This window comes from Mastigoproctus giganteus, chromosome 8, assembly GCF_048544385.1.
Source record: "Mastigoproctus giganteus isolate SK-2022 chromosome 8, ASM4854438v1, whole genome shotgun sequence".
Taxonomy (NCBI): domain Eukaryota; kingdom Metazoa; phylum Arthropoda; class Arachnida; order Uropygi; family Thelyphonidae; genus Mastigoproctus; species Mastigoproctus giganteus.
The window spans coordinates 231,751,136-231,775,315 of NC_143582.1; the positions used below are offsets into that span (position 1 = coordinate 231,751,136).

Genomic DNA, 24,180 nt, shown 5'->3' on the forward strand with positions numbered 1-24,180 from the left:
CGAAGAGAGCCATTCACACCCATTGCCACCGCACACATTCCCTACTATCCAGATTTAACTGAGCAAATTGCTCGAGTATTATATGCTGTGCAACTGCCAGGGCAAAGATTGCACACAGTTGTCTTGAAGGTTAGAGAGACCTTGTACCCATTGAAGGTACAAGTGGGGTCATATATGAGATGAAATGCCTGGATGTGTGAGGAGTGTTATACTGGCAAGAGAAAACACCATTTCAAAGATTGTATGGGGGAGCATATTAATGCAACAAAGGCTGCAGGTTATGGGAAATCTGCTGTGGTCAAACATTTTTGGGAGGAGAACCACCAAATTTCACCTGGTGATGCTGTCATAGTCAATCATTCACACGGATATTGGAACCACAAATGGCTCAAAAGTTTGTGGATTTGCTCTTCTGAGCATAATACCATTAAAAGAGACAGGGGAATCCATATTCATTCCCTCTTTGAAACCATAATTCTTGGATGGGATGAATGGTTCTGCCTGGCACGCTCCCGAGCCATTCCCGGTTTCCATGCATGTGTGGAGGATACTGCTCATACTCCTACAATAACACATGCTGCTAGCTGTGATCCTGCAGGTATTTAATGATGTACCACGACAAGTTAATTTTTACTGTTGATAAAGGAGGTAGTCACCTCTGAAACCTACGGTTGTTTTTATTGCTTTTATTCCATATAGTGTAATTGCTATTCTTTATATTTTATTATTTTACTGTTTTTATTGTATAATCAGTGTATTTTATTTTATTATTTTAATTTGATCCAGTCTGATATTATAATATTATTTCTATTTTAATAAAGTTTCGGTTACATGGTTGATGTATTACATTGCAGTTATTATGAATCAGAACTTTCCCAACCCAGAGGCCTATTTGAAGAACAATTTAAGAACATTTTTTCTCTGTGATAATTACCTTTATAATTAGAATCATGTTCTGGAACCTGTGCTGGACAATATTAATTTTATGGAGGTCATCAACCCTTCTCATAGCTACCTACAGATCCTGAACATTGAGAAGAATTTGTGCACGTAATCAAGGGACTGGCATAGGTTCTAAAACATGATGCTCAATATAAATGTATTTATCGTGGAGTAAGAGATAACTAAAGTTTCAAACTTTAGTTATCTCTTAATTGAAATAATCTGCAAAGGTAACAACTTGTTTAATTTCTTTTTCTCCAAAGCAGGGTGCCCGTATGGCTAGTGGTCAGAATTTGATGTGCTTACAGCTTGGTCATAGTGTCCACCAGCAAGCATGTGTAACTTTCATATGCAATACAGTTCCAATGAAAATTGGGTTATGTGCTAATTAGAAATTTTTTACCAACAGCCCAAGAAAAAAACCTCACAGATATGTTGGCTTTTGATTTCTTTTGTTTCAGTTTGGTTTTCTTTTCTTTTCTTTTGGTTATCTGTGGTTAACACACATTTAAAAATAATATTTTTCCAAGATTTTTTTTTTTTTTTTGAAGAATTAATTTTCAAAGAATTATTTATGATGCACTTTCTGCACAGTGCTAGTAGAAGGAGTGTTTGAAAAGTTTGTGGCCTGAGTTTGAAGGGTTTATTTGAGGAGTCTGGTAACATGTTACTTTTCAGCATAGTTCCCTTTGGATTCAATGCACTTTTGCCATGAATGCTGCAATGTACTGATTCCAGCTGCAAAGAAAGTTTTCTCTCAGGCCACCAGAAATACATCCACTGCAGCAAGGATGGCACTCAGTGGGAAAATGGATGCCAGTCAGGTATTTTTCAAATTTGGAGATAGGTTAAAGTGTAGAGATACTAGATCTGGTGAATATGGGGGATGGTCCCAGATTTCAATGTGATACTTATGCAGTGCAGCTATGGCAACAACAGACTCACGAGAAGGCATGTTGTCCTGGCAGAACAAGACTTCTTTGCTGTGTTTTCCTCTGTGCTTTTGTCTTTTATGTTTTCATACAAACACCTCACAAGGTCTGTGTAATATGTCCCTATATGACTGTCTGGCCTTTCTGAAGAAGATCCACAGGCAATGCCCCATCAACATCCCAAAAAACCGATGCTATCAACCTTGCCACCAGAAGGAATCAACTTGACTTTCTTTGAATGGGAAAAGAGCTGTGTTTCCACTGTTTGGACTGCTCCTTTGTCTCTGGTTGAAAGTGATGTACCTAAATCTTATCCATGATCACAAACCTTTCAAGAAAATTTGCTTGATCTGCTTGAAAATGATGCAAATGTTCTTAACTTGACAATACTCTCATGCATTTTTGATCTGCTGCCAATAACTTTGAGACCATTATGCTGACATCTCTCTCATAACAAGAACACATTTAAATGAGATGCCCAAGATGCCAGAAATATACTGTCAATCACTGATCACTCATCACCAGATCATGCACACTGTCAATAACTTGTGGAGCAATGGGCATTTTAGGTGTTCTACAATGTGAGTCATCTTTTCCAGGTTCTACCTCCCTCATTTAAATTCTGCTGCTCACTTCTTAACCATGGAATTGGAATGGGCATCCTCCCCAATGTTGTAACCATATACTTATGAATTGCCTATGATATTAGCCCCTTTTTTTCCAAAATAATGGATGACTGCACGGTGACAGATTTTGTTCATCTTTCCTCATTCACACAACTTTGTTGACTTCAAGACCTGTAATTAAAAAAAGAAATTATTGAAACTGCATAAATTAGTGGGTTACTATTTGAAGTGTTATATATTACGTACAGACATTTTTAACACCATATCACTAACCATACATACTTAGGCTATGAACTTTTCACCCCTCACACACTTTCTATAGCAAACTAACTTATAATCTTAGATAATAAGTATTACCTATGATACTCTTACCTCTTAACATATCTTCACACATTCTGTTACACTCTGCATAACGTTCAAAATTATTTCGGTTTCCTCGACAGCCCCCAAAGATAAACTGTAGGCACATACCTCGGTTTGCATCGTAATACCATCGAGGAAAATAGCCTCTACATGGCCCTACTTCTTTTGACAGCATACAGATTTCTGAAATAGTTAAATTTTAACTTAATATTTCATTTTTAATTATAATATCCATAAAGAGACTTATCAAACAGAAATCCACAACTATAGCCATTTGTGAAATCAAAAAAGTTATACAGCACAAACTACTGAAACAGCTTAAATGGCATGTTATACACACAGTGGTTCTATATTTATTTCTGCTATGAGAATACAGTAGTCTCTTCAGTTATCAGAATACAATTTAAAATCTATGTTATGGCAAATAAACAGATGGCAAAAATCTTACGTTATGGCAAAAACACATCTGTGTAATGGCAAAAATCATCATTTGAATCTCGTTGCCATTGTTATAGTATTATAGAGTAGGGGAATTCTAATTTCTTAATAGTGATAAAGTAATAGCTCTAAAGTTTAAATCGCATCGGTTGACCTTAGTTGAATAATTCTGTTATATCTCTTAATCAATTTATAACTTTCAAGTGTAACGGTATAGCCTAATAAATATAATGCAAATTTGCATTTGCAGATATGAAGTTCTCTGAGCAGTGCAGATGGGCTGCAAGAATAGCTCATGGTGTCTTGCAATGATATACAGGAATTTTTCTAGCAGGGATAAGGAGGTGATTATTCCCTTGTAAGGCAATGGTCAGGCCACACCTTGAGTGCTGTATACAGGTCTGGAGGCCTCATTTCAAGAAGGATGTAGAGCTGCTGGAATGAGTCAGAAAAGGGCAACAAGGTTAGTGAACGGAACAAAGGGTTGCTCTTACGAAGAAAGGCTTAAGTTTTGCAAATTACAATGTCTGGAGACTAGGCACCGGCGAGGTGATCTGATAGAGGTGTATAAAACTTTGAATGGTTTGAGCATGCTCAATGCCAGTGGGATTCTTCCTCTTGCTCAGAATAATCACCTGAGAGGGCATAAATTCAGATTGAGGAAAGACAGATGTAGGATAGATGTGCAGAAATTGGTGGAACAGACTTCCATCCCTTGTTGTGGAAGTTGATAACCTAAATAAATTTAAGGCTCAGCTGGATAGGTATTTCGAACGAATGGAGGAGTGAAATGGGAGTGGCTTTTTTTTTTTTTTTTTTTTTTGGCTGATGCTGCATAAGCTTGCTTTCTTGCATCATATCTCTGTACTAATGCTAATGACACACCCCTAGTAATGGAGTGACTCAGACATTGATGCATTCATGCATGGGATGCAGCTGATAGATCACTGAAAATACTGAGGCTTCCCCAAAACTGAATAAGTAATTAAACTGTTGCAACAGCTATAAGATCAGCAGCAAGACATATCATGAGATTAATAAACAAGGCACTTGAACAAGAGGTTTGCACACAAGTTATTCCCACCACCTGAAGATTTGGCAAAATGGTCTTCTAAATAAGTTTCCATCTTATGGATTGCCAACTGTTTTTTGTGATTGGATATCCAGTTTTCTCTGTGAATACTCAGTGCATGTGATAGTAGATGGTTCCCTGTCTTCTGACTACTCCACTAATGCCATTGGAGACGTTGGTAGCAAAAGAACACTAGGTGTTCCAAGTGTTTAATTTTTTCTTTTCCTCTTGTATATTAATGTCTTTCTTCTACTGATTAGAAATCCTACACACAGTTTTACTGATGACAGCACATAACCCATCTTCCAGATTGAGTAACCTTACTCTGCACAAACAGCATAAATTCTCAAACATCCGCTACCAATTCCTTAAATGCTGATCTCCAGGTATTCTCAAATGGGACAAAAAAAGAAAACTTAGTTAACTCCAATTCTTCTGAAAATTCATGTCTTATTTTTACAAAAAGTCTAGTGCTCTTATGCTTATCTTTAATGACAATCAGATTTCTAGACAAGATTACCCATGTCTATTAGCAATTATCCTGACATTTAAACTTTCTTGGCAACATCACAAATATTGCTTTCTGTGAATTAAAAAAAAAAAAACCTGTGTTTTCTTTTTCACTTTTGTCATTACTTTTCTTCTAAAAAAACTACTCACTCTGTTGTTGTTATTTGGTTTTTAGGAGCATTAGCAACTAAGGCCATATTGCTCCGGGGATATGTGGTGGTCCTTCTCTGACCTTTTCGCATCCTCCGTATTTGGTGGTCACGGGCTCGAACCCCGGTCTAATCAAGAATCATGTGCTATGCACTGCTGCTCCTGCCCACCTGCCTACAGAGGTGCCACTCACTCTGTACAAAGCTAAAATTTTTCCTACCATCTAATATTATTCTCACATCTAGGGTGGTGCCCCCAAAAATTCTCTCAGACTTGTATACTCCACTCAAAAGAGGGCAGTCAGGTTAATTCATGAATGAATGAATTAATGTCTCTTACAAAGAGCCACCACTCTCTCTCACAGGTGTTCAGGTTCTTCTATATTCCTTTTTCTACAGATACTTCAATAGGCATTCTGAACTGTCATCTGTCCTTCCCTTGCTCTCTTCTAAACCAGTCTGAACATGTGCTGCAACCAGTCAGCAACCACAGAACCAAGTTTTTTCTTCCTCGTTTATCTTTTTTTTTTGTTCTCTGGGACAATCTTCCTTTGCATGTATTTCCCACAAATCACAATCTAAGAAATTCAAGTCTAATGTCAATAAGTATCATATATCTTCTGTCTTATCAGCCTTTTCAGGTTGAAGGCTGAGTACAATAGTATTAAGTACAATAGGCTCTAATACCTTTCATGTTTGGGATTTCATAAAAAAAAATAACAACAATAATAAAGTTATTGTACATAACAGCCACAATTTCTTTCTGTACAAACCTATGAATAAACTAGTTTTGCTACTTAATCCACTGATCTCATATTGTGGAAGCACTTCACTATGAGCTGCTTTGGTATTGCACTACTCTAAATAAAGAGAAGTGCTCCAGGTATATTTGCTCCCACTATATACAAGTATATTTGGATATAAGAAGCATATTACTATTTATTCAATTCCTACTATTAGTTCACACTCTCACTATATATATTTATATATCTTGTTCAAATTTTCAATCTTTAATAAAATACTTTTTATTCATCCACTCAAGTTCAAATAAATTTTTTTAAACTTGTAGTGGATGACACTTGATGTTAATACAGTTTTTTCAAATATTAATTCATTAATTAAATTAAATTAATTAATTTTAGTTTTATATGGGAGAAGAAAATTTCTCTTATATAAGATATTTAGCAGGATATAAATTTAGGAATAAATACCGTCAGTGGCGAAGCGTGTAGATCGCTGGAAAAAAAATTTCTTTTTCAGATTCTTTTTTCATTCTGGGTTCTAGTCTGAGTCAAGGAGGGAACAAAATGGAAAATGAAACATGTGAATAAAAATAATAGTCCAACACCATATATAGAAAGGAAAATGGAAAATTGCAAGGAAATTCGCTTTCTATTTTGCCACTTAATATTATGATTCTGTCATATGAATATACATATTTATATTAATTGTAATTATTTAATAAAAAGTAACTAAAATAAAATTTTTCTTTGTTGACCTAAGTAGGAATTGACTTTAAAAATTTTTTTTTTATATTACTTGTTTAAAGTGTATGCCACTACAGACCTGGTTTTAAATCAGATTGCAGTCTCACTGGTGGGCAGATAGGCATTGCAAAGATCTAAGAAATGCAGTCATGAGCGATATCCACAATATGTAAAATTGAGATGGTGCAGCAAATGAAGCACACATAGTTAAGCCTATGGCAAAAGCCTCAAACTATGAAAGCTGTATAGAATTATTGTACATGTCAGGCATAGTCTCTTTCTAGATGGTTCTAGAAAGCTATAAACAAACTAGGCACCTCTCTATATACTTTTAGCACTAGATACTTCTCCATTGGAGCACTGTCATTTATTTAAAGTAGTGTAGGGCAACTCATGGTGAGGTGCCTCCACAATATGAGATCAATGCACTGAGTAATGAACAGAATTTGCTCATAGCTATGTAAGAAAGAGGTACAATAACTCTATACAACTTTCATAGCTTGAGACTTTTGTCCTAGATTTTATTATTATTATTTTATAATAATAATAAAATAAAAATAGTCAAAAAAACTTCAAGGAGAAGAGAGGCTTCAACTTAGGAATAAGCTTCACCAATGGTATGGAGCTTAATGACACAGGAAGTAATGGAACCAAAGAAATCTAATTAATGTTAATTCATTTTGCATTCTGTTTTTTAAAATTATGAACATATTGACTTTGTGCATCATTTTGTTCAGAGTAAATAAGAGTTTAGTGAGAAAACTGAAAGCTGCTACTTGGTAGAAAATTATATTTTACCCTGTATCAGCCTTCACTCTTTCTTGATTAGGCCTGATAACAAGATTTGACATTAAATACAGAAACACTGCCAATTATTGAGTACTTATATTTTGTGGGTATTTAATTTACTTGCTGTAATATTTTTTACACAATAAAATTCACTTGATAACAATTCATATGGTTCAATTAGTTAGTCATATTTTATATTAATTCAGCACAAATTTGAATAAATTATAATACTGTAATCAGGTGTAATGGTCAGATTACTACAAGGCTGAATTTTTTTTTTATTATTCACATCATACCTTTTGCTTGATCTGGATCGAATTCACAGTTATGCTTATCAGCTTTGCAAGGGGCTTTCTGCATTAATTCCACATTACACACACTTTGAGATGCTGGACTGAGATACAACCTTGTGCGTACTTTAAGACCCATTCCACAGGTGACTGTACAGGGAGACCACTCAGACCAGTGTGTGACAGCACATTTTGGGTCAATTGTCTGGAAAAAATTATTATTTATAAATATCAACTATCATTTGCAACAAACACAGAAAACATAAACATAATTTGTCTTTTTGTTTACTGCATATTAATAAAGATAAAAGTAAACAATCAGCAGTACAATACACGAGATTATCTAAATCACTATGCAAAATAACAACAAAATATGGAATAACATAAAAATTGATCCACTAGCTATGGTTATTCTTGATTAGGTTTACAAAATAAAAGGTCAACAGGAGATAATACGGGAGGGGTAAAGTTATTTTATTGAAGAAGCAGTCAGTTTGACTGTGATGAAAGCTGCTGAAGGCCTAAAAAGAAAGATGCAATGTATGACCATATATACATACACACAAGGTGTGGAAATAAAGTTCCTGAACTGGTGCAATAAAAAGAACAAAAAAGTTAAGGAGTTCAAATATTGTTTTATTTTCATTCAAAGTAATCGCCACCTGATTGAATGCACTTGTCATGCCATTCTAAACGTTTCTGAAAAGAGTCGGTGAGGTGTCCAAAGAGATGGTGTTCAGTTCAGCAGTTATGTATAAAGAAAATTATGTCCTCAACATTCTGAAATCTCTTTCCTTTAAAGGCAGTTTTCACCTTGGGGAAAGAGAAGAAGCCTACTGGTGCTAGATTGGTACGACTTAACATTTCATCACCATAAACAGTTTTTAACATCTCATACATTTCTGTTGCAGGCTTTAAAAGCTTAAATCAAATGGAATATTCGTTTGTTGCTCCACTGCAAAATCATGACACAAAACATTAATACTACTAATGAAACTGGCTGTTAATTGCAACCTGCAGTCTATTGGACAATTTCTGTACCACTATCTGTTGGAGGAAGTTTGAATTGCAAACATATCAATTCCGTTTATTTTTAAACTCATCAACCATACATGAGGTGTGGCAATAAAGTCCGGGAACTTTATTGCCACACCTCATGTATGTATATATATATATATATATATATATATATATATATATATATATATATATATATATATATATTGTATTAAATTTCTATTAATATATCTAAAAAAATCTAAATAAAATAATATATTTTGGTCCTTGAGGTTGTCACGGATATTCTCAGATATGCCAGACAAGATGTACTCGCTACCTGGGAGTCTAAAACGCTGATGGAACTGATATTCGGGTGACACTCAAGTCAAGTGGACCCAATTTCGGTGAAGTCCGGATGGTCTATGACAGCCACATCCTCTGCTTGCACCTTCATGATGGTGGGACTGTAGTAATCCTGGGTAGAACCTCCATGCACAAGTACATGGTGAGTGACCAGCCAGGTGTGAACCAACATAAGCAGGGGTCGAGGTGTGGCGGCCATACCACATGGAGGAATGCCGCCCCTCTATGTTACCAGGCAGTACTAGGTGGTAGATGACTCTCATCAACCGGTGCAATACCACACCAATTTGCTTATTGGAGGCTTGAAGTGGTGGAACCCATGTTTAGTCTCCAGAACGAACTAAGTTCCGGTCAACCCTTCCCTATCTTTTCCATCATGCAGTATGATTGATGACTTTTGAGGTTATGATTAACATCATGGCGAGATCCAATATTCCTTATATTTCAAGGGACCAGCTCTAAAACAGTGTTCGCAGGCCGGCTGCTAGTTAGTACATCAGACTGAACCTATTGGTAACTCTCTAGGAGGTTTCCGGATCAGCTAGTGTATAATCTTGCTACCTCTGCTCTGCCAGATAGTGACTGGAGGGAGTGTGAGTAGTGTGTATGCGGAGAGCATTGTCGAGGCCATGTTATGTCAAGGATATGGGTATATTCTTACCATGTGTACGCCATATCCAAAAATTTCATTACTTCATACAGCATGTCCCACCCACATTTTCTTACTATTGAATACACCATGAATTGTCAAACTAATAGAGCAAGCTTATCTGCAAAACCTCCCAAGCACTTCCTAATTCATTTCACAAATATACGTGGTCTCAATTCTAAACTTGCAGTCTGCCAAACCCCATGTACTTTTTCTGACAGAATCTCAGTTATAGGTTGATTCAACTACTGCTCATCTCGGATGCCCAAATTATTCGCTGTAAAGGTGGTACTTGTACATATGTCCATTCTGATATTCCCTGTCAGAGACTTGGCAATTTGGAACCTCCTCTCTTTGATCTTCTCTGGCTTAAAATCTCTCTACCTCATTGTGTCAAATTCATCTGTTGTCTCTACTGTTCTTCCAACTAGGTGGTAGATGACTTTCATCAACCGGTGAAATACCACCACTTTGCTTAATGGAGGCTTGAAGTGGTGAAACCCATGTTTAGTCTCTACAGCAAAGTTTCTGGCATCCCCCCCTCCATACTTCTCCTTCAACCCATGCACGGTACTAAGTACTATAGGTTTTGATACCTTTCATGTTTGGAGTTTTCATAAAAAAAAAAAAAAAACATCACTAATCACTTGGAGCTCTTTGACTTCCTTTCTTTGCAACTTGACTTTCTCCAGTCCAACTTTCCTAACAGTGAGGTAATTTTCCTTGGTAATTTTAATGTTCGCAACTCCAGCTAGCTTCCATTTTCAAGTCACATCGACCCAGCTGGTCGAGATGCTGAGGGTTTTGCAATTACTAATGACCTTGCACAGATTGTTCATTTACCTACAAGAATACTGGACAATCCTAATCATACAGCCAACACGCTTGATCTTTTTCTCACAAACAACCCTTCTAAGTACCTGGTGGTGGTTGTGCAGACAGATATGAAGTTCTCTGAGCAGTGCAGATGGTCTGCAAGAGTAGCTTATGGTGTATTGTCAATGATATATAGGAATTTTTCTAGCAGGGATAAGGAGGTGATTATTCCCTTGTATAAGGCAATGGTCAGGCCACACCTAGAGTACTGTATACAGGCCTGGAGGCCTCATTTCAAGAAGGATGTAGAGCTGCTGGAATGAGTCAGAAAAGGGCAACAAGATTAGTGAATGGAACAAAGGGGTGCTCTTACGAAGAAACGCTTGAGTTTTGCAAATGACAGTGTCTGGAGACTAGGCACCAGCGAGGTTATCTTATAGAGGTGTATAAAGCCTTGAATGGTTTGAGCATGCTCAATGCTGATGGGATTCTTCTTCCTCTTGCTCAGAATAATCACTTGAGAGGGCATAAATTCAAATTGAGGAAAGACAGATGCAGGATAGATGTGCGGAAATTTGCCTTTAGCCAGCGGGTGGTTGGTTGGTTGGTGGAACAGACTTCCATCCCTTGTTGTGGAAGTTGATAGCCTAAATAAGTGTAAGGCTCAGCTGGACAGGTATTTCGAACAAACAGAGGGGTGAAGTGGAAGTGGTTATTTTTTATTTATTAATTTAATTTTATTTAATTTTATTTTTTTTTGGCTGATGCTGCATAAGCTTGCTTTCTTGCATCAAATGATTCTACTAATGCTAATGCTAAAAGTACATGGTCGAAGTAAGAGGTCCTTTAGGCACTTCAGATAGCAACTTGGTGACTGTCTCTTCTCTAATGGAGCCTTTATCTCATGGCTATTCCCAACCTTGTGTTGTTTGGCATTACAAGAATGCAAAATGGGATGACCTGCAAGATTTCTTTTCTTATTTTCCTTGGTTGGATTACTGTTTCAAAACTTCTGACGTCAATGTTTGTTCAGATCATGTCAGTGAAATTATTCTTGCAGGAATGGACTCCTTTATCCCACACTCCACTTTAAAATCTCGTCCTTTATCTAAACATTGGTTTTCCAATAAACTTGCTAAGGCTGTTCAAGAGAAGAATGTTGCATATTGTAATTGGCTTGTTTCTAATACTTCAGTTTCATTTTCTGCCTACACCAAAACTCACAACAATTGTAAAGCAGTTATTAATCAGTCCAAACAAGAGTTTGACTGATTAATAACTGATTAATAAGCATTCTGGTCTCTTGCCAAAGCTATTGGCCATAACTTCTGCCCATCTCTGCTCCCACCTCTGTCCAAACCAGATGGTTCTGTTGTCACTTCAGCCAAGGATAAAGCTGACCTGCTGGCATCTCATTTTTCTTCCAGCTCTTGTATTAATGATCTTGGTAAAACACCTCCCACCATTCCCAACATGCTCCATTCAATGCCTCCTGTGGTCTTCTATCAAAAGGATGTCAGAAGGATTTTGACGAATCTTGATGCTAGGAAAGCTCCAGGTCCCGATGGTATTGCTCCACTTGTTCTCAAAACCTGTGCTCCTGAACTTACTCCTATTTTTTGCCGCCTTTTTTCACTTTCTTATTGCAAAGGTGTTTTTCCTTCTGCTTGGAAATTTGCTCATATCCAGCCAGTTCTTAAAAAGGGTGACACACCCAGCCAATTATCGTCCCATTGCAATTATTTATACTGTTTCTAAAGTAATGGAGAAATCAATTAAGTGCCAACTCTTAAACTACCTAGAAACCTTCCGTCTGATCAACGAGTGCCAGTATGGATTACATCAGTGTCGATCCACTGCTGATATTCTGGCTTATGTTACCCATTTATGGACTAATTCAATGGAAAGGTTCGGTGAAGCCCAAATACTTGCTCTTGACATCTCAAAGTCTTTTGATCGTGTTTGGCATAAAGGTCTTCTAAACAAGCTTCCAACTTATGGTTTGGCAACTATTTTTAGTAATTGGTTATCCAGTTTTCTCTCTGATCGCTCACTGAGGGTGATGGTAGATGGCTCTCTATCTTCTAACTTCTCCACTAATGCCGGTGTCCCCCAAGGTTCAGTTCTTTCCCCCACTCTTTTCCTCTTGTATATTAATGACCTTCTTCCATTGACTGCAAATCCTATCCATAGTTTTGCTGATCATAGCACATTGCATTCCACTTTCCATTTTGTAAACCTTGTCCTGCTCAATCAGCTTCTACTTCTCGAAAATCTGCTACCAATTCCTTAAATGCCGATCTTCAGGTAATTCTCCAGTGGGGCAAAGACAACTTAGTTGATTTCAACTCTTCTAAATCTCAGTCTTATCTTATAACTCGCAAAAAGGATTCTTCTACTCTTATGCTTATCTTTAGTGACACTGATTTCTAGGCAAAATGATATATCTCTTTTGAGGATTACCCTGACTTCTAATCTCTCTTGGCACAAGCACATTACAAATAATATTCCCTCTGAATCTAAAAAACTTGGTTTTCTCTTTCGCTCTTGGTGTTACTTTTCTTCCAAACAGCTGCTCACTCTGTGTAAGTCGCAAATCCACCCTGCCATGGAATATTGTTCCCACATCTGGGGTGGTGCCCCCAAAACCTCTCTCAGGCTTCTTGATTCCATTCAGAAGAGGGCAGTTAGATTAATTAATGATTCATCTCTAACAGAGTCTCTCCACTCGCTGTCTCATAGACATATTGTTTCTGCTGCATGCCTCTTCTACAGATACTTCCGTGGGCACTGTTCTTCTGAATTGCTTCTATAATTCCCGCTCTCTCTTTCAAAACAGTCCGAACACGTGCCGCCACCAGCCAACATCGATTTACTGTCCAACTTCAAACTCACAGAACCAACTTTTCATCTTCCTCGTTTATTCATTCAACTGCCGTTTTCTGGAACAACCTTCTTTCATACATATTTCCTGAAAATTACAGTCTACAGAAGTCCAATATCAACAAATATCTTCTTTCATCTTCTCAACCTCCAACCCAAGCATGGTACTAAGCACTATAGGTTCTAATATCTCTCGTGTTTGGGTTTACATAAAAAAAAAAAAAAAAATTCCAAATTGTGTTTACAGTTATGAAGTTTGAAGACTCAGAAAGAGCCTCGAGGAAACGTTCAAGAATAAAAAGAAAGGAAGGCAACCATTAGCATTAGTAAAGGTAAATAGCATCAGCCAAAAAAAAAAAAAAAAAAAAAAAACCCTTCTCATTTTACCCATTCACTCTCTCAAATGTTTGTCTAGGCCAGCCTTGAATCTATTTAAGCTATCAGCCTGTATACCCACCTAGAGTACTGTATACAGGTCTGGAGGCCTCATTTCAAGAAGGATGTAGAGCTGCTGGAACGAATACAGAGAAGGGCAACAAGATTAGGTGAACGGAACAAAGGGGTGCTCCTACGAAGAAAGGCTTAAATTTTGCAAATTACAGTGTCTGGAGACTAGGCAACAGTGAGGTGATCTGATAGAGGTGTATAAAGAGAGTGGTAATCAATGGACACTGCTCATCGTGGACTGATATTAGTGGAGTCCCTCAGGGCTCAGTGTTGGGTCCATTATTGTTTTCTGTATTTATAAATGATATTGATGATGGTATCGGGCTTAATGTCCAAGTTTGCAGACGATACAAAGGTTGGCAGGGTTGTCAAGGACACTACTGACACTATGCTGCTGCACCAGGATCTGGAAAGGTTGAGCAGATGGGCTGAGAGGTGGCAAATGAAGTTTAACATTGACAAATGTAAAGTACTACACATGGGAAACAGCAACCCCAGAGCAACGTATCAACTCTGTGGTACTACACTGACAGTGGTAGAGAATGAAAGGGACTTGGGGGTGGTTGTGCAGGCAGATATGAAGTTCTCTGAGCAGTGCAGATGGGCTGCAAGAGTAGCTCATGGAGTATTGTCAATGATATACAGGAATTTTTCCAGCAGGGATAAGGAGGTGATTATTCCATTGTATAAGGCGATGGTCAGGCCACACCTAGAGTACTGTATACAGGTCTGGAGGCCTCATTTCAAGAAGGATGTAGAGCTGCTGGAACGAGTACAGAGAAGGGCAACAAGATTAGTGAATGGAACAAAGGGGTGCTCTTACGAAGAAAGGCTTAAGTTTTGCAAATTACAGTGTCTGGAGACTAGGCACCAGCGAGGTGATCTGATAGAGGTGTATAAAGCCTTGAATGGTTTCAGCATGCTCAATGCTGATGGGATTCTTCCTCTAGCTCAGAAAAATCACCTGAGAGGGCATAAATTCAAATTGAGGAAAGACAGATGTAGGATAGACGTGCGGAAATTTGCCTTTAGCCAGCGGGTGGTTGGTTGGTTGGTGGAACAGACTTCCATCCCTTGTGGTGGAGGTTGATAGCCTAAATAAGTTTAAGGCTCAGCTGGACAGGTATTTTGAACGAACAGAGGGGTGAAGTGGAAGTGGGTTTTTCTTTTTTTTTTTTGGCTGATGCTGCATAAGCTTGCTTTCTTGCATCAAATGCCTCTACTAATGCTAATGCTAATGCTAATAAAGCCTTGGATGGTTTGAGCATGCTCAATGCTGATGGGATTCTTCCTCTTGCAAAGTATAATCACCTGAGAGGGCATAAATTCAAATTGGGGAAAGACAGATGTAGGATAGACGTGCGGAAATTTGACTTTAGCCAGCGGGTGGTTGGTTGGTGGAACAGACTTCCATCCCTTGTCGTGGAAGTTGATAGCCTAAATAAGTTTAAGGCTCAGCTGGACAGGTATGTTGAAGGAACAGAGGGGTGAAATGGAAGTGGTTTTTTTTTGGCTGATACTGCATAAGCTTGCTTTCTTGCATCAAATGCCTCTACTAATGCTAATGCTAATGCTAACTTCTACAACAGATGGAAGTTTGTTCCAGGAATCAACCACCAGCTGGCTAAAGGCAAACTTCCACACATCTATCTTACAACGCCTTTCCTCAATTTGAATTTATGCCCTCTCAGGTGATTATTCTGAGCAAGAGGAAGATTCCCACCCACCTCAATCAGATCACCTTGCAGGTGCCTAGTCTCCAGACACTGTAATTTGCAAAACTTAAGCCTTTCTTCCTAAGAGCAACCCTTTGTTCCATTCACTAATCTTGTTGCAATTCTCTGTACTCATTCCAGCAGTTCTACATTCTTCTTAAAATCAGGCCTCCAGACCTGTATACAGTATTCAAGGTATGACCTGACCATTGCTTTATACAAGGGGATAATCACCTTCTATTCCCGCTAGAAAAATTCCTGTATATCATTGACAAGACATCATGAGCTACTGTTGCAGACCGTCTGCACTGCTCAGAAAACTTCATATCTTCCTGCACAATTACTGCCAGGTCATTTTCATTCTCTACCACTTTAGTCTCTAGAGCAAAGTTTCCGGCATCCCCCTCCCCCCCATACTTCTCCTTCAACCCATGCACGGTACTAAGTACTATAGGTTTTGATACCTTTCGTGTTGGGGGTTTCATAAAAAAAAAAAAAAAACTGTAAGTGTAGTACCACACAGTTGATACGTTACTCTGGTGTTACTGCTTCCCATATACAGTATTTTACATTTGTAAGGCACACTATAGCCATAGCAGCTAATGTGCCAATAAACAACCATACCACATACACATACACACACTTTACATTTGTCAATGTTAAACTTCATTTGCCACCTCCTAGCCCGTCTGCTCAACTTTTCTAGATCCTGTTGCAGCTACATACTGTCATTAGTGTCATTAACAATCCTGTTGACCTTCGTATCATCTGCAGACTTGGACATTAAGCCTGATATACCATCATCAATATCGTTAGTAAATACAGAAAACAACAATGGACCCAACACTGATCCCTGGGGGACTTTGCTAATGATATTAATCCAAAAAGAGCAGTGTTCATTGATTACCACTCTGCCTTCTCCCACTCAACCATCCCTTTATCCATAGCAGCAGTTTGCCTCCAATATCACACTGCTCCAATTTGGGCAGCAGTCTTCCAAGTGCAACAGTATCAAAAGCCTTTCTAAGATCCAAATATATGACATCAAAATTATTCTTTGCATCCAATTCCTTTGTGACCACATCATAGTATCCAATCAAATTGGTTAGAAAAGACTTCCCCTTAAGAAGCAATATGGCCTTAGTTGCTAATGCTCCTAAAAACCAAATAACAAACAACAACTTCCCCTTAACAAACCCATGCTGTGTCCGAGCTATAACTGAAGTTTTGTTTAGATGATTCTACAGTGCTTCTTTAACCAGTGCCTCCATTAATTTCCCTGGAATAGAAGTTACACTAACAGGTCTGTAATTACTTATGTCACCCTTTGATCCTCCTTTGTGGATTGGGGTCACATTTGCACATCTCCAGTCCACGTGTACCTCCCTGAGCCCAGGGAAGTGCTCATAATTATGGTTAAGGGTTTGTTTGCTCCCTTTGCTGCCTCCTTTAATATAACTGGAAAGATCCCATCCACCACAGGTGCCTTTCTTATGTTTATCTTCAACAATTTCTCCTCCACTTTCCTCTCAGTTATTACAAAATCATCTAGCTCACTGCCAGAGTTTAGTTCACCTATTTTGGTAGTTCGGTACAGAATTTAAAAACTGTCTTAAACCACTGTACTCACCTTTACGGAAGCAAAAACTCTTTCCTTTACCCCTGATGGTAATTATATCTTTAAGTAAATCCCACATCAGTACACTGTGATCACTGTCACCTAGTGGTTCCTTTATCTGAAAATTCTTAATACACGAATGATCACTGCTGATAACCAGATCAAGAGTATTACCCTCTCTGGTTGCCTCTCGAACATGCTGCTGCAGAAAACAATCATCCAATAAATTCACAAAAGTCTTACTAGTGTGTGAGTGACCAACCACAAGTTCCAGTCAATATCTGAGAAATTAAAATCACCCATTATAAGACATTCTGATTTACTAGTCCACTCTATTTCTCTGTAAAATTGTTCATTGTACTCGTTCGAGTCATTATGCCTATAACACACTCCTCTTATTTTTGCTTTCACGGTGCTTATGTCACACCAAACTCACTCAACAGTGCACTGTTCATCTATATCAACTGGATGCACTTCTTTTGATTTATGTTTTTCTTAATTAACAGCATAACACCTCCTTCCTTTTTATCCTGTCTATCCTTTCTGTACATATTGTACTCCCCAAATTCCAGTTCTGCATTCCATATATCTGTGACACCATGGCTCTGCTATCCCAACAATATCCGCCTTTGATGTCTTGACCAACACTTCGAATTCAAATTCATCAAATTTATTTACTATACTTCGAGCATTGGTATACTCTAGAAAGAAGGGGATGAATAAGATTGATTCACTATCTGAGCAGTATCATCAGATTGATGATACTGCTCAGATAGCAAACAAACTGAATGAGTATTTTGAATCTACATTCACACATCAGGAGTTATTAAGTTTTGAAAATGGCAGAAGGTTATCAAATTGTAGCAGTGTGCTTAATGATTTTGTAATAACTGAGAGCAAAGTGGAGAAGAAATTGTTGAAGTTAAACATAAGAAAGGCACCTGGGGTGGATGGAATCTATCCAGTTCTATTAAATGAGGCAGCAAAGGAAGTATGCAAACCCCTAGCCATAATTATGAAAGCATCCTTGGACTCAGGGGAGGTTCCCGCGGACTGGAGATGTGCAAATGTATCCCCAATTCACAAAGGGGGATCAAAGAGTGACACGAGTAATTATAAACCAGTTAGTTTAACTTCTGTTCCGGGTAAAATAATGGAGTCACTGGTTAAAGATGCATTGCAGGATCATCTGGACAAGACTGCAGCAATAATTCAGACACAGCATGGGCTTGTTAAGGGAAAGTCTTATCTGACCAATTTGAATGGATACTATGATGTGGTCACAAAGGAACTGGATGCAAAAAATAATTTTGATGTCATATATTTGGATTTCAGGAAAGCTTTTGACACTGTTGCGCATGGAAGACTACTGTACAAATTGGAGCAGAATGGTATTAAGGGTAAGTTGCTACAATGGATAAAAGTATGGTTGAGTGGGAGAAGACAGAGGGTAGTAATTAATGGGTGCTGCTCTTCGTGGACTAATGTTATTAGGGGAGTCCCAAAGGGTTCGGTGTTGGGCCCTCTGTTGTTTTGTATATTTATCCGTGATATTGATGAAGGTATATCAGGCTTAGTGTCGAAGTTTGCAGATAATAAAAAGGTTGGCAGGGTTGTTAATGACAGTAATGGCAGTGTGCTACTGCAACAGGATCTAGATAATTTGAGCAGATAGGCTAAGAAGTGGCAACCGAAGTGTAACCTTGACAAATGAAAAGTACTACATATGGGTAGAAGTAACCCCAGAGAAATGTACCAATTGTGTGGTACTACACTTAAGGTCGTAGAACATGAAAAAGACCTGGGAGTTCTTTGTGCAGCGAGATATGAAGTTTTCTGAAAAATGCAGAAGGCTGCCAGGGCAGGTCATGGGGTTTTGTCAATGATATATAGGAATTTTGCTAGAAGAGAAAAGGAGGTGATTGTCCCTCTATATAAGGCAATGGTCAGGCCACGCCTTGAGTACTGCGTACAAGTCAGGAGGCCTCATTTCAGGAAGGATGTAGATTTGCTTGTGCGTGTACAGAGAAGGCCAAAAAGATTGGTGAGGGGAATGAAGGGATCCTCTTAACAAGAGAGGCTTAAGTTCTGCAAATTGCGGTGGCCGGAGACTAGGCACCTGCACAGTGATCTGATTGAGGTGTATAAGGTCTTGAATGGGTTGAACACACTGAATTCTGATGGGATCCTTCCACTTGTTCAGATTACGAACCTAAGGGGGCATAAATTCAAATTAAGAAAAGACAGATGTAGAATAGATGTGCAGAAATTTGCCTTTAGCCAGCGGGTGGTTTATTGCTGGAACAAACTTCCATCTGTCGTTGTGGAAGTGGATAAGTTAAATAAATTTAAGGAGGAACTGGACAGGCATTTGGAGGGAATGGTGTGATTTTTTTTTTTTTTGGCTGATGCTGCATAAGCTCATACACTTGCTTTCTTGCATCGCATTGACAATGCTCCATGAGCTACTCTTGCAGCCCATCTGCACTGCTCAGAGAACTTCATATCCGCCTACACAACCCCCCCCCAAGTCCCTTTCATTCTCTACCACTGTCAGTGTAGTACCACAGAGTTGATACGTTGCTCTGGGGTTGCTGTTTCCCATGTGTAGTACTTTACATTTGTCAATGTTAAACTTCATTTGCCACCTCTCAGCCCATCTGCTCAACCTTTCCAGATCCTGTTGCAGCAGCATAGTGTCAGTAGTGTCCTTGACAACCCTGCCAACCTTTGTATCGTCTGCAAACTTGGACATTAAGCTTGATATACCATCATCAATATCATTTATAAATACAGAAAACAATAATGGACCCAACACTGAGCCCTGAGGGACTCCACTAATAACATTAGTCCACGATGAGCAGTGTCCATTGATTACCACTCTCTGTCTTCTCCCCCTCAACCACCCCTTTATCCATAGCAGCAATTTGCCTCCAATGTCACACTGCTCCAATCTGTGTAGCAATCTTCCATGTGCAACAGTATCAAAAGCCTTTCTAAGATACAAGTATATAATATCAAAGCTATTCCCTGCATCCAGTTCTTTTGTGACTGCATCATAGTATCCAATCAAATTGGTCAGGCAAGACTTCCCCTTAACAAAACCATGCTGTGTCCGAGCTATAACTGAAGTCTTGTCTAAATGATCCTGCAGTGCTTCTTTAACCAGTGCCTCCATTAATTTTCCTGGACCAGAAGTTAAGCTCACAGGTCTATAATTACTTTTGTCAGCCTTTGATCCTCCTTTGTGAATTGGGGTCACATTTGCACATTTCCAGTCTATGGTTACCTCCCCTGAGTCCAAGGAAGCTCTCATAATTATGGCTAAGGGTTTGCTTACTTCCTTTGCTGCCTCCTTTAATATAACTGGATAGATCCCATCCACCCCGAGTGCCTTTCTTGTGTTTATCTTCAACAATTTCTCCTCCACTTTACTCCCAGTTATTTCAAGATTCTGTAGCTTACTGTTAGAGTTGAATACACCTCTGGCATTCCCCTCGCTGAATACCTCCTCATGTGTGAATGTCGATGCAAAATATTCATTTAGTTTGTTAGCTACCTGAGCAGGATCATCAACAGTTGACCCATCAATATCAAGTGGACCAATCTGATTCATCCCCTTCCTTCTAGAGTTTACATAAGTAAAGAACTCTTTGATGTTTTTCTTTGCATCCCTTGCCAAGGATTTCTCGTAATCTGCCTTCGCCTGCCTAACCTCCATTGTAACTTGGTTGCAAATCAACTTGTATCTATCATAGGCTTCTGTGTCATGTGTTAATTTGTAAGTATCCTATGCGTTTTTCTTCTCTGCCATATGCCTCATTAGTTCATCTGACATCCATTTTGGCCTAAACCTTGAACAATATTTCTTAGTTGGTATGTAAAGCCTAGTAGCTTCCAAGATAAGTTCTTTGAATGTTTCCCATTTTGAATTTGCTGTTGGTAACATCATCGGTTGGTCCCACTGTATAGAATTTAAATACTGTCTCAGTCCATCGTAGTCGCCTTTACGGAAGCAATAACCCTTCCCTTTACCCTTAATGGTAGTTACCTCTTTGAGTAAATCCCACTTCAGCACACTTTGATCACTGCCACCTAGTGGTTCATTTATCTGCAGATTCTTAATGCATGAAGAATCACTGCTGATAATCAAATCAAGAGTATTACTCCCTCTAGTTGCCTCCCGAACATGCTGATGTAGAAAACAATCATCCAATAAATCCACAAAAGCCCTGCTAGTGTGTGAGTGACCAGCCCTCAAATTCCAGTCAATATCTGGGAAATTAAAATCTCCCATTATAAGACTCTCTGATTTGCTGGCCCATTCTATTTCCCTGTACAGTTTCTTATTATACTCATCAAAGTCATTAGGCCTATAGCACACTCCTACTCTCAATTTTGATCTCCCAAAGTTTATGTCACACCAAACTGACTCCACACTGCACTGTCCAGCAATGTCGACTGGCTTCACTTCCTTGGTTTTTATGTGTTTCTTAACTAATAGCATAACCCCTCCCCTCTTCCTATCCTGTCTATCCTTTCTGTAGACATTGTACTCCCCAAATTCCAGTTCTGCATCCCTTATATCTGTGTGACACCACGTCTCTGATATCCCAACAATATCTGCCTTTGATGTTTTGAGCAATACCTCAAATTCATCAAAGTTGTTTGTTTTATTTTTTTTATTTTTTTATCACTAAAATGGAACTTTGTTCCATTTTAGTGAATGGAACAAAGTGGTGCTCTTTCGAAGAAAGGCTTAAGTTTTGCAAATTACAGTGTCTGGAGACTAGGCACCAGCGAGGTGATCTGATAGAGGTGTATAAAGCCTTGAATGGGTTGAGCATGCTCAATGCTGATGGGATTCTTCCCCTCGCTGAATAACTCCTCATGTGTGAATGTTGATGCAAAATATTCATTTAGTTTGTTAGCTACCCTCACCTGAGAGGGCATAAATTCAAATTGAGGAAAGACAGATGTAGGATAGACGTGCGGAAATTTGCCTTTAGCCAGTGGGTGGTTGGTTGGTGGAACAGGCTTCCATCCCTTGTCGTGGAGGTTGATAGCCTAAATAAGTTTAAGGCTCAGCTGGACAGGTATTTTGAACGAACAGAGGGGTGAAGTGGAAGTGGGGTTTTTTTTTTTTTTTTTTGGCTGATGCTGCATAAGCTTGCTTTCTTGCATCAAATGCCTGTACTAATGCTAATGCATGCCACTACTACTACTACTACATAGGTAAAGAATTCTTTGCTGTTTTTCTTTGCATTGCCAAAGATTTCTCATAATCTGCCTTTGCGTGCCTAATCTCCTTTGTGACTTGGTTTCAGACCAGCTTAGATCTATCATAGGCGTCCATTTCACCTATTAATTTATATGTATCCCATGCATTTTTTTTCTCTGCCACATGTCTCATTTGTTCATCTGACATCCATTTAGGCCTAAACCTGGAACAATATTTCTTAGTTGGTAAGAAAAGCCTAGTAGCTTCCAAGATTAAATCTTTGAATGCTTCCCATTTTGAATTTGCTGTTGGTAACATCATCAGTTGGTCCCACCGTATAGAATTTAGTTAAAGGGAAGGGTTTTTGCTTTACGAAAGCAAAAACCCTTCCCTTTACCTCTGATGGTAGTTACCTCTTTAAGTAAATCCCACTTCAGCACACTATTATCACCGCCACCTAGTGGTTCCTTTATCTGCAGATTCTTAATGCATGAAGAATCACTACTGATAATCAGATCAAAAGTATTACTCCATCTAGTTGCCTCCCGAACATGCTGATTTAGAAAACAATCATCCAATAAATCCACAAAAGCCTTGCTAGTGTGTGAGTGACCCACCCAGAAATTCCAGTCAATATCTGGGAAATTAAAATCCCCCATTATAAGATGTTTTGATTTACTGGCCCACTCTATTTTCCTGTACAGTTTCTTATTATACTCATCAGAGTCATTAGGCCTATAACACACTCCTACTCTCAATTTTGATCTCCCAATGCTTATGTCACACCAAACTGACTTAACACTGCACTGACCAGCTATGTTGACTGGCTTCACTTCCTTGGATTTTATGTGTTTCTTAAGTAATAGCATAACCCCTCCTCCCTTCCTATCTATTCTTCCTGTACACATTGTACTCCCCAAATTCCATTTCTGCATTCCTTATATGTGTGACACCATGTCTTTCATATCCCAACAATATCTGTCTGATGTTTTGATGAACACCTGAAGTTCATGAAATTTATTTACCAAACTCCTAGCATTGGTGTACACGCAAGTATACATGCACCTCTTTCTATTCTTAGCTACCCTAACACAGCCCATGTGTTTACTTGTTCCGCAATGACTCCCAGTAGTCTCTGAAATCCCCTACATCTTGTTTTCCAGGCTGCTGCTAATTCCAATAAGACAGTGCAAGAATCACTTTCACCTCTGCCAGTGACTATTGTTAATCTATTAGTCCATGTATCCCTCCAAGCTAGCAGTTATACGTCCCACCTAAGACTGCCTTGATAGGATCAGCAAATATTCTCGAAAAGCCTGTTGAAAAGCTCATTCCCCAGTTCGCTTAATATTTTATTTTATTATTATTTTTTAATTAATAACAAGATACACAACAGGTAACCATTAACAGTGTATCGAGAGCTGAACAATGAATACAATTGAAAATAATAATATGAAATCCAACAGGAAGATAAACATTGATACTGATTTAAAAATTAAAATCATATTTACAAAAGTGGATTGCATTATGTTAAGTTACCAGTAAAACAAATAATAAATTATTTAGTTAGAGAATAGAAAAATAATAAAAAACTACAATAATTAGATCAGAGCTAGACACCTTGCAGATTAAGAGAAGAGGCAAACTTGCGGATGGAGTTCATCAGTGATTGGGAGTTGTCAAAGAAGTCAATGCGAGAGTCATTTGCTGATTCTGTTCAGTGGACTGAACTTCATAAAGTCTGTGGTGGCAGAGTGAATGCAAAACAGTGTAAGGTTCCTGACTTGTCTATAAGGAGCATTGAAGTTTATTTTACTAAGGATATCAGATGCTTCATAAGTTCCAGTGATTACTTTGGCTAGAAGTGTGAT

The 24,180-nt window shown here is 38.5% G+C and overlaps 1 protein-coding gene across 3 annotated transcripts in view; it reads right to left on the reverse strand.

The window, feature by feature from the left end:
- Window positions 1-24,180, reverse strand: part of LOC150082412 (spondin-1-like) — a 366,276-nt gene that overhangs the window by 83,459 nt on the left and 258,637 nt on the right. For all 3 annotated transcript variants that reach the window (XM_090379272.1, XM_090379273.1, XM_090379275.1), the window contains exons 11-12: window positions 7,605-7,803; window positions 2,873-3,046 (exon numbers count right to left, since the gene is read on the reverse strand). In XM_090379272.1, the coding sequence (XP_090235398.1) occupies window positions 2,873-3,046; window positions 7,605-7,803 (373 nt within the window). The remainder of the gene's footprint in view (window positions 1-2,872; window positions 3,047-7,604; window positions 7,804-24,180) is intronic.